The sequence below is a fragment of the Uloborus diversus genome, chromosome 8 (genome assembly GCF_026930045.1).
Source record: "Uloborus diversus isolate 005 chromosome 8, Udiv.v.3.1, whole genome shotgun sequence".
Lineage (NCBI taxonomy): Eukaryota > Metazoa > Arthropoda > Arachnida > Araneae > Uloboridae > Uloborus > Uloborus diversus.
The window spans coordinates 149,849,372-149,861,637 of record NC_072738.1 but is presented as its reverse complement, the minus strand read 5'-3'; the positions used below and the strand labels follow the sequence as shown (position 1 = coordinate 149,861,637).

The window sequence follows — 12,266 nt, the reverse complement described above, 5'->3', positions numbered from 1 at the left end:
TTTTCCCCCAACGGCAGGGTTTTAACCCCTAAAACCCTCCCCTTGGATACGGCCCTGATTAGGACTCAATTTACGCGGCACTTCCGTGGAACGTAACCCCCGCGTAAAATGAGGGTCTAATGTAGAACGCAACCATGGTCAGGTGGAAATAGAAAATAAAAACGTGTCTAAGTTCTTTAATACTTATCGGTATTGATTAACTAAGCGTTTTATTATGAGTGTGTATCTATTGAAATTGTTATTCTTCTTTTTAATATGTTCTTTTCTGTTCTTTGTAATAAGCACAAACCATCAAAAAAAGTTCAATTTTTAAATCATACAAAGCATAATATAGCTCAAGCTTCTATAAAGCGTCCCATTTCGAGGAAAAAAATTCAAGTGACCTTAGTCATAATCCACTTGACCAGACCAAAGAAAAGGCCTTAAACTATGTTTTTACAGTTTCTAATTTTGGAATTTTTCAGGGTACAATTATTGGATTATTCATGAATATAATAACTAGCATTTTTTAAATAAAACGTTTGAAAGTTACTTCTTTTAAAGTATGGCTGCTGCAAAAATCTTTCCCTTACAGGCTTATTCACCCACTGAGGAGTCCACTTCTTATTTATTTTATTTTTCAATAATATTTGGTGCAATTTTCTTTGTTCAATGTCTTTCTTTCTTAGGTTACTGTGTTTTTTATCAGTTACAAATTAAACTGATATTGTAGTTTATGTATAGAGAGGAAGCAGAGCACAGTAAAGAGCACTATTTTGCTCTTTGCTGAAAGTTGATTGGATAATTAAATAAAATTAGTAATAAAATTGATACAAAATTATTTTTAAAAAAGCTACATAAATACAGGGAAGTTGATGAAATTTCAGGTTTTGCCTCTAACTTCAACAATTGAATTCCTTATAAAAATTCTAGCCTCTTCCAGGAAGAAATAATGGGTGTGCCACTGCAGCAGTAAAATATTTTTTGTTAAAAATTGCAGTTATTAAATATTGTATAGCGCACAAAGTTTCTATCTTTAGTCCTGTCGCAACCTTTGTAAAAGGATTTTCACTAGGACAGGAATCCAGAATTTCAATTGTGCCCTGAATCTTTGGAAGAATGGGATAATTTCCCAAAATACTCCCAAACTAGTTCCCAAGTTTCAAGATATTTTTTAGTTTTGAAAAAGAGACTTTGTTTTTAAAAGGTATTGCTAGGAATGCAGAATCACAATTATTTCAAAATTTTAGAAAAAGAACTTCATCAAATTATAATATGAACTTGTTTTTTTCTGGTGGAAATCTAATTTATAATTTAAATAAAAAACATTTTAAGATACTAGGAGTAGTCAATCTTTTATAAAATCATCTACAATGCAGTCTTATTTTAAGCTGGACTAATTCAACAATAATACTTTATCATACGAAAATTTAAAAAAAATAGATGTACGTTTTACGAAGAAATATCCGATAAAAATACTTAAATGATCTTTTTTTAAATATAAAATGCAGTTGTACAGATTAAAAAAAATATAAAAAAAGCTACATTTGAAGTATAGAATTCAATGTTTTTCAAAAATCAACAAATAAAAATGCATTTTTGTCCCAAAAAGGGGAAAAGGCTTGTACATTTATCGTTTAAATAGCCGTTCAACTTGCAATAAACTTAGAGAAAGCACACATGCACATATTTAAAATATATATATATATATATACTACTACAAAATAGTGTAACTAACCAAATCCTTTTTACAATCCATATTCATATTTGCTGCTATAAAAATTATTATTCTATCGATAGCCTTATGATCAAACTGCGTTACGCTATTTCAATTCTTTGACGATCTTTCATCGTCAATTTTTTTATGTTTCTAAGCTGCTGAGAAATAACTCTTACACGTGAATGTTCCGATTTTTATAAATTTGTATCAGATATGATTCAAAAAAAGCACATGCACTTAATTTACAATTCCAGTATAATCAAGTGTATTAAATTTACTTATATACATCCCATCTGGTCTATTATGTTCAAGAACTTTCATAAAAAATGCTTCAGCACTGTGCAGGAAATTAGAAGCGTGTTGGGCACAGTCAGTTTAATGCTGCATAAATATAAGAAAGATCGAAATTGGGAAAAAAAAAATCTGCGATAGAGTAAGAAAGCATAAAAAAGAAATCCATTGTATGTTCAGATGATGCATATATTTTAACTTGCGTTTGTCATTGAGCTACCGCCAAACTACACACATTTCTCTTTTCAAATGCTGGAATAAATGCTTCGTAATATCAGATTTTAATATTTTGCAAAACAAGTTAATTTCTTAGACTAATTTGTGCAAAGTGATATGTTCTGCATTTGTAAATGTATACATTGACGGTACAACTGCAAAGCTGTACGTATCCACGAATGTAGCACTTTAATTTTCACATCTTAGCACACAAATGCATTAAAATACAAAGCGAAATCCTTATCAATACCCACTTCTTCCATAAGCAGTCCCGATTTTTTCATCTTCAAAATATTTGTCTGGTGAATCCAATCTTAAATTTGGAACAGAACCATTGAACACTGGTTGAGGAACCACCGCCATCTTGCTAACCAGAAGTTCCCCATAATGCATTTCGTGACACGTGACCTTAAAGCCGAGGCTGATTTCTGCGACATTCCTACCGTTCTCCTTCCGCGAGCAAGTCTCAAAGTGCTCAACTCGCCACTAATATCATTAAAAATACTGCTGTAGTTTATTCTAGATAAAATTCACCAGCAAATGTTGGTACATTTGCTTTATAATCGAATTTTTTTTTATTGTAGAATTGAGATAACTTGAAATGTGATACATGCTTTCCAAGTTTTCCTAATGTTTTATTAAATGCATTTCAATAACTGAAAATGTTTGATATTATTAGACAAATAAAGACACAGGTTTAATTTTATTTCTTTATTTAATCGTATGTAGCATCAAGAAATTACATAAATCAGTACAACAGTTTATTTAAGCTTCTTCTTGGGTCTCAAGTTGTTACAGTGGCCACATTTTCGTTTGCGACAGTTAGTAGCTTTGGGATGAAGGCGAGCATAGCACCTGCAATGGAACAAAAGTTAAGAACATGTTTTCGTATTGTACAGACATTTTATAAAAATTCAAAAAAATTAGTCAGACTATCCAAATTTAATTTTATATATATCAGGGTGTGGCAAAACTAATGGTCCATACTATAAGGGGGGATAGACCTTGCCAAAACAAACAATTTTGGGGTTCAAAAGCAAACTGTGGACCACGAGAGAGTGCACACTTCACAAAAATGGAGAATACAAAACTAAGAAAAACAATATGACCAACAATTAAACTTTTTGCAACAGTTGGACATTGTGGGAAATCTGTTATCTGTAAGGTCTGGCTCCGCTGGAGATAGTAAGAGTAATCTTTCCTAACCTAAAAGTTCTGCATATTCTGGCAGAACACGGTATACCATGCAACGGCGGAACACTTTCTCCCCAGCTATTGATCTCGTGCTTCGTTCAGGCTGGTTGTCCACTGCCTCCAGGATTGCCTCAACTCAATGTCATTCTCGTGGTCTGTGGTCGATCTGTATCTTGTCAGAGAAAAGAACCTGTCTCCAATATTTGTGTGTGTGTAAACGTTAAAAATATTCTCTGATTGGGTAGTGCCTTGATCAGAAAACGCATATGTTAAACTCTTACTGTTTCTCTAGCATTGCCATATGCACACCCATAGATGAATAGCATAACCGCCATATCTGAATTCAAACAGTGCTACAACTTTGGAAAGTAATAGCATTTGAATAACGGATAATTTATCTACTTCTGAGAAATTGCCCTCTCGCGCTTTCAAGCGTCAATCAAAGAAAGCATCATACTGAAAAATGTTGAACAGTATCAAATGCAAAATAATATGCTCACTCGTTGACTTTGTTCCAATTGCCTATTTTTATAACTTTTATAAAAACATCTTGAATTTTTCTGTCTGTGAAATTCCAGATTCATAGCTGTGATGGGGACACACATTTAAAAGGGATTTACAGTGAAGCATCGTTTATACATTTTTGAAGGGACTGTATGAAAAAAGGTACAAATGAAAAAACATAATAGGTATTCGTTAATATGCATTAGACTATGCAGGGACCAATTTAAAGAATTTATAATTGATAAGAACATACAAAAGAGAAACTTATAAACGGTGCTCACTGTATTTCCAACTGGAAAAAAATTGAAATTTTCTAGCATAAAATAATTTTCTATGTTCTGCTCCCGGCAGGAAATCAGTATCTTAAGTAAACACAGGAAGCTTAGATTTTAATGTCTCTATACATCCAGTATTATTCACCACCTTTCTCATTAAAACTAACTTTTTATATTCAGGACAGAATTATATCAATAACATCAATCAAAGAAAATAATCTGGTTTAATGAAGTCCATTTAATTGTGCACATATGTACTCACATTTGTATGAATGCACACACACAAGTAAAACTTATTCAGAAAAAAAAAAAAACTTTCAATTTATTTAATTAACATCACTGTTTAAAAGACTGATGAAACAACTACAAAAATCACATCCTAACCCAAATTAATGGTTGAATGAATGATTTGACTAATTTTTGGTATCTTCAACAAGGACAGCTATCAGCTATAAAAAAAGGATAAATTTTTTAACAGCAAATGTGCAAATGCTAAAATTATTTTATCATAAGTGATGAATAGTAGTTCTGAATTCACTTCCCGTTTAACTTAATCACCGACTATTAATTACTTAACTTGCATCTGTTTCATCTTGCTCAGTTTCAATTTTTTTTTCTCAAAAAGGCAGAAATCTGTCCAACTGAAAACTTTCACCCCTATATATATTTATTTGACAAAAAAGAGAATCTAAATCAATCATTTACAAAAGGAAGCTGGTGGCTGTTCAGAGTGGGATATTTGACCCCCCTCCGCAGAGCAGTTTCCCTCAACTTGTTTTCATCTAAAATAAGAAGCTGGTGCTGGCTGATATGTAGCACTGATGCTTAGAGTAAAAATAAAAAGGAAGGAAATAAGTAAAATTAAATCTTGGTTTTGGTTGGTTTGTTGTTTGTTTTGGTTGTATGAGCAAAATGTAATGACAGGGTTGCCAACCTTGGAGAAAACAATTTGAGGAGCATCCTTGGCAATTTTGAGGAGCAGTTAGAAATTTTGCAGGTAGCTCGATATTTTGCATAAAATTCAATAAAAAATTAAAACCACTTATTTAAAATAGTTTTTGAGCTTTGATAACTACAATAAAACCTCTCTATTGCAGACACAAATGGGAATTTTTTTTTGTCCACAACGGAGGGGTGTCCGCAGGACGGGTTTAATAATGTTATTTGCATTGGGATCAAGGAATTAAAAATTGCCTGCGTACGAGGGGTGACCACACTTTTGTGGGGTGTCTGTTAGGAGGGGTTTTACTGTGCTATTTAAGCAGTATCATAACAGTAAAAAACAGCTTTAAATACTATGTCATGATAGAAAACGCTCAGTCAGGAAATGAGGTGCAAAGATAACTTTTTTTGCGGAGCAACTCCGCAAAATGCGAAGAAGTTGGCAACTCTGTAATGATCTTATTTTTTTTAAATTGTAAAAATGATGAAAGTAACACTATTTTGTATTTGAGAATTATTCCAAGGACTATTTAAAAATCAAACAGCTTCATTCCTTATCTAAATAAATAAATAATAAAAAAATAGTTCAGACAAATTTCAGCATGTTTTGAAGTTGAATAATGTCCAGAAAGGCGATCCATGACACATGGCAATGCAACAGTTGAAAATAGATTTGCTTTATTGAGAATTTATTTCTAATTCTTGATTAACCTGAGAACAGCATATGATGCTATAGGTTTTTAAAGTGGAGTTTTAATTTCAAAAGATTTACTTTAGCATATTAAACATGTATGAGATATGATCATGAAGCAAACCATTTATTGTGTAAACCTACATTGCATCTGATGCATTTTCGATTGATTTTTCTTGCCACAATGAGCACATTTTACACGAGTTGTATTTTCATCAACATAATGACTTTCTAACTAAATTCAATACTGTAGAACTAAAATTTCCCTGGATTACCAACAGGTTGTCCAGGTTTCAAATTGCGGTCAACAGTAAATTTTTTAAAGTAAGCCGAAGATCTCTCTTCGGAATCGCAGAAGTTGCAATGGGTTTATTAATTGGTGAAGGACAGTCTCGATACAACTGCCATGCATTCTGTACAGCAATTTCTAAAGACACCATTTTTTAGATCGGATAGAACAATGGTAATTTGCGGAATTCTCATCCATGCAATCTGTTCCTCTCCTGCAATGATTATATTGGGCAACCACATTTGGTCGGTCAATTTCAATTACTTTGTTTTCAATATGTGACCAATCTTTTAACCTTTACTAGAGGGCCTTTTACCTTTCCAGTAACATTAAAACCTTTATCTGAAAAATAATCAATTGACAATCTTTGAATCACCAGAGAGCTATTCCAGAAATGCTAAGGCTTCTTCATCAGTCAGAATAAATAATTAGAAAGACATATCAATGAAAAAATAAAAAGTAATTAAAGCCGATAAGTATAAATTTCACTGTTTAAAGAATTGCATTTTTGAAATAGTTTCTTTTTAAAACTTGAGTATCTTTCAAAATTGTAGTAAAAAGTACACCCCCTCCCCCCAAAATAATACTTCCTTAGTTTAGTAGTGAAACGGTTCACCTCTTAGTGCCTATCGTCCCTTTTTAGGGACTGTCCTTGGATTGCTATAAAATCCATAAAAATTTTGAAATCTGCAAAATTGCAAAAAAAAAAGTAAACTAAAACATTGATCAAAGTATCACTTGTGTTAAAAGATTGATTTCTTGTTAATAAATCCAAAAACTTATACTTTTGTTCAGGACACTGATTCACGTAGTTCTTAAAGTTGATCATAGTAAATGGTTATAGAACACTTTTATGTGCTATTTTCTATGACTAACGAATTGAAACAATAAGGAAAACATTTACAAATATTTGGTTGAAATGCCTATTTAGGGAAATTGACATATTTTTTGGACCATCGCTAGGCATTAATGGGTTAAGATGAAGTTTCGATAGAAATGCTATTTTGAAATGTAAAAGTTAAAAAAAAAAAAAAAAAAAAACACTAAGAACCTTGGATTTGTTATCCTTGTATTCATTATTCTGTTAATAATACAGTTGAACTTCATTAATACGAAACGCAGGGTTCGCTGATATATATCAGATATTTATTTTTTTTCAACTACAGTATTTTCCAATATAAAAATGACATTAATCATAGTAATATTGTTGATTCATTATTAAAAAAATAACTAAAAAGTTATGTAGTATATTTTTATGATGTATTGATGCATCATTAATGTAACAAAATAATATGATATTCTCTTTTATTTCATATTCATACAATTATTAGCTATGAAACAATTTTAATTCATATTAAAAGTACCTGATAAAATATTAAACTTTGGTCTGAAAAAAAAGAAAATGTCTCATGATTATGCACCAACTAATGCATTGTTTATTTCAGAATCATAACTGTGTAAAAGTAGCTAACAGAAGTAAAATGAGTAACACAGCTAATGTTAAACAAACTCTATTAAAATTGATAAAAATGTAAAATAAAATATTAGATATAAATGAAAGAAACCTTAATTTTAAATCTATATATTGTAATAATAATTAAAGAGTGATTTGAAGATGCATGTACTATTTTAAAGACTTTAGTTTGTGCTGTGAATGAAAATATCAGATATATATCAAAATATCCGATAAAAAATCAAAATATACTGAAGCACCGTTTATACGTTTTTGAAGGGACTGTATGAAAAAAGCGTACAAACGAAAAAACGTATAATAGGTATAGGTTAATGTGTATTAGACTTTGCAGGGAACAATTTTTAAAACTTATAATTGATAAAAACATATAAAAGAGAAACGTATAAACAATGCTTCATTGTATCATAATATTTTTGAACCCTGACGAAATGCCAAAAATTCAGGAATGTGTTCATATTAACCGTCATTTGCAACAATCATTAAGTAAAATGGGAAAAAATAAAAAATGCATATACAAATTTAACAGAATTGCTTTGCAACTCACTTACAATGTCCATCTTTTAATGAATTGATAGTGCTTTTCTTTTTATGTTTGTTATATTTAGCTTTTAATGGGCTACAAATAAAAGCAATATTCAGTTTATCAGACAACTCGGAATGCCAAGCAGGATATGTACTACGGAAATTTTTCTTGCATGAACAAGAAAAAGCTTAACTTATTTACAGCATGAAATAACTTGCTTTATCGATATTCTAGGAGAAACTAAATAGAAGGGTCAGAAATAGTGGGACAAATTTTGATTGTTAAAATTATTTAAGCGATGAATGAAGAACCAATTTGAAAAAAGGCAATAATGGGGAGGGGGTGGGGGGAGAGGTAATACCCAAATGAAAAGATACCAACAATAGCTCAGTGCATTCGAGAATATTTTTTACCCCCTGGAGAGCTAACAAGTATGAACTTAGGGTGTGTTTCAAGATTAAGAAGAGGCAGACAATATAAAGGAAAATTGGGGGATAATACCTGCTTTGATAGCAGTTTCACTTTCACTTAAAATGTTTAGTGCCGAACGGGTAGCTGTCACTACTTGAAGACTAACAGAAGAAGGTTGGAAGTTACTCACATGATTAAGGTATACATGGAGAGCTTACTAAATTGCCACAAAATTGCTGAAAAAGAAAATTGAAGCTCTCAATCATATGTTCCAGTTACTACCTTACATTGAATTCACATTGCGAGTATGTTATTTTTCTTTTTAATTCAAAAGTTGTTTGGCGATAAACAATGGAGTTGAACTATTTTACATTTGAAAGCTACAGTTAATGTAATTTTGATGCAAAGTTTTAAATTGCAAAGGATTTAAAGGGTGTTTACACAGTTTAGTTACAGAAAACGATTATTGATTACTTCACATCAGAAGAGGAGGGGGTATTTTCTTTTACAGTAAAAAACGAAATGTTCATTTAAAATCTTTGAAATATTTCTTTTTTTCTATTCTGCTAAGACTTAAGAAAGTAAGTACATTGGTGTATTCAAATTTGACTGAAAATAAAAGTTCAATGGATTTATAAAGGCTATTCAAGTTCAAAAAATTTGTGAAAGTATTTAATGTAATTGATCTTATTTAAAACTTATTGTTTTAAAAACCCAAGTGAGTGAAATTATGTCTTAAAAAAAAAAAAAACCATTGAATTCAATCTGGGCATTCCTGCTTACAGGATACAAAAGGATAGTAATCTCATAGTCAATGTGCCATTTTTGGCCACAAAACTTTCCGACACCGACATGTTTCTATTACATATTCCTTTTTCAATTATGAGTTAAAAATGAAAAACTACTTTTTAAACTACAAAAAACCTGTTTAATAGTTACTCTCCCACCTCTTTACATTTTTGATTGCGATTTCTCAATGGATTTGAATCAATCTAACAGAAAACCTTAAAAAGCGCATTTCTTAAAATCAGGAAAACTATCATTCCTGGGACAAAAAATGTGAAATAGATTCAAAAGTTTTTGATGTAAATAACAGGTTGTTTCAGTTATCATTCAATAATCTAAAGACAGGGTTAGTTGAAAATTCAGAAAATATTGAAAAAAAAAAAAGAATTTTTGTTAAATGTTGCCCAAATGGAAGATTTTCCCTCTATTTATTCAAAGGATAAAAATTTCCAAAAAAAAAAAAATTGCCTAATTTTTCCGTTCTTCAGCCACTCTAGTAGTGCAAGTTGCAAGTAAGTCACTTTTTTCAGAAGTAAAGATCAAAGAGAATTTTAGGTGGGGCACAAACGGCAATATACTTAGTGATGGCTTATTTACTGAAGTCATTTAGAATTACTCTAATTAGCAGATCAGGATTTTTTCACATGATATTAAGGTGCTCAAGAGAAAAGACAGGGACAACTTTTTTTGCGGCCGAGGTCAGTGTGAAGCCGTTACTAAAGCATTTCGCAGCAATAAAGACATTAACTTATTCATACTTTCGGCAAATCATCTTATCGCAGTTGTATTTCTGAGCCAAAATTCGAAGACTGGGTTCAATAACACCACCACGGAGACGCAACACTAAATGCAAAGTCGACTCCTTTTGAATATTATAATCTGAAAGAGTACGTCCATCTTCCAATTGTTTGCCAGCAAAAATCAGACGTTGTTGATCAGGAGGGATACCTGGAATATAGAATGTATATATGCATTTATTTTTAAAAGTTGAAGCCAATACTAGATTCAAACATTTTTTTTAAAATAAAAACTAAAATATTGATTGTTGTTCAATTTGATCTATTAACTGTGTTTTCAATTGAAATAATGCTCTGAAAGATTAAAAGAAGTAAAAAGTAGATCAGCAAAGTTTCTTATAGGTAAATTAGTCAAAAATTAATTTTCAAACAACATAATATAACTCTTTAGAATTCAATAGATTATTTTTCATTGTATTCAATTTTTAATTATTGCAAAAGTTTGGCATCACACATCATTCCTTTTACAGCATTTGAGCACTACTTAGTCAATTTTCAATAAAATTCGACTCTCTTATCAGTTTTCTTCCCTAGCCGTAAATTCTTAGCAACTTTATTTCAATCTTTAGAGCACAATTCATAAGCAATTGTAAGACTTTTTAAATCAGATTGAAAAATGCAACAAAATGTCGGCAAAAAGGCGATCACGGCAGTAATTACTGATGAGAGTGCAAAATCTCCGCTCATCTTGCTAAGTCACGTGAAACTTCCTTGATCAAATTTTCAGAAAAATTTAATAATTTTATTCAAGAAAGAATTTTACAAAATAATCTGCATCATTATTCACAACAGAAAACAAATATAAATTAACGTATGAGACAAACTTTTATTATGCGGAGGACTTGAACTAATAAGAAACCGCCAGAAGATTACTCCCCCCCCCCTCCCCCAAATAATTTGATAAGACAAGGTTGACAATACAAGATCCACAGCAACTATACTTGATCAACCACTAAATAATTATAAATAAAATGATAAATAATTTCTTATAAGATTAAGTTGAATATCGTAATATTAGTTAGTTTCCTCTCTCAGATTGTGCACCATTTATTTTTATTTGAGCCAAAATGCGAAACTGACTTGCTTTATCATCATAATTTGGATAGTATTTTCGCATTTTGCGAAAAATGCGACCATAGCGAGAACTCTGTTCCTCAAAGATATAATTTGACTATTTAATTAAAGCTGCTAAACTTAATGTGATAAGAATCAATAAAAAAAGTAAATTATGAAAATTTTACTCAAAAAGCATATAGTTCAACTTTGTTTGAACCTTTTGGAAAAATCTGGCCCACAGGAACATTAATACCTAGTTAGGTTGCCATTACCATCATACATATAACATCAACTCGTCAAAAATTCTTCGATGTAAAATAAAAAAAGAAAAATGCTTGTAAATTTGAAATTTATTGTTTAAATGCAACAATATTGCTACTTTTGTTGACTATTAGATCGCAATTCTTCGGACATAACACCCTATTAAAAAGACACCTTGAATAGCAAGATCAGAGAGTACAAAAGGAACTACTTTTGAAATAGTAATAACTTATCAGAATACAATGCTGCCAATAAATACTTAAACCATCAGGTCCAAGAAATTACCTTCCTTATCTTGAATTTTTGCCTTGACATTTTCGATTGTATCAGAAGGTTCAACTTCTAAAGTTATCGTCTTTCCCGTAAGGGTCTTCACAAAGATCTGCATATTTCAAACTGAAAGGGCAAACATATATTGTAAGTAAAAGATTCTTCAAAACACCTATGAAAACTTAAATGTATGTTAGGCTTAGAATATGCTCGGAAAAGTAAGTTTGCTTGCATTTCGGATTTTTTCAAACATAATAAGAAATGCACCAGGAGAATTTACAAAAATACATCAAAATTATATAATATTTTCACAATAACTTACAGTTTTTTGTCCTTCAATACGCAAAACCTCGTGGCAAAAGACAAACTACGAATTCTGATCGCAGCAGCACGATTCAAGAATTTTCAGTTACAATTACGGACACGGCTATGAAAAGACACACATCATTTATTTTAAAAAGTGATTGTTTTTTAGAAATCATTTAAAACTAGTCATAAATATACGAAAATTATTAAAAAGTTACTCATACATAACATTTTAATTTTTGTACAATTTTTATTTAAATAATTTCCTTTATTTAAATATG

General features: G+C 30.8%; 1 protein-coding gene across 1 annotated transcript; it reads right to left on the bottom strand.

The window, feature by feature from the left end:
* Positions 1 to 2,921: 2,921 nt before the first annotated feature.
* On the bottom strand, positions 2,922 to 12,110 carry LOC129227852 (ubiquitin-60S ribosomal protein L40). The gene is made up of 4 exons (XM_054862470.1): positions 12,002 to 12,110; positions 11,695 to 11,805; positions 10,054 to 10,243; positions 2,922 to 3,061 (listed from the first exon to the last, which is right to left on the bottom strand). Exons 2-4 carry the CDS (start codon positions 11,795 to 11,797, stop codon positions 2,968 to 2,970), a joined length of 387 nt encoding a protein of 128 aa, XP_054718445.1. The 5' UTR covers positions 11,798 to 11,805; positions 12,002 to 12,110; the 3' UTR covers positions 2,922 to 2,967.
* Between the last annotated feature and the right edge of the window lie 156 nt (positions 12,111 to 12,266).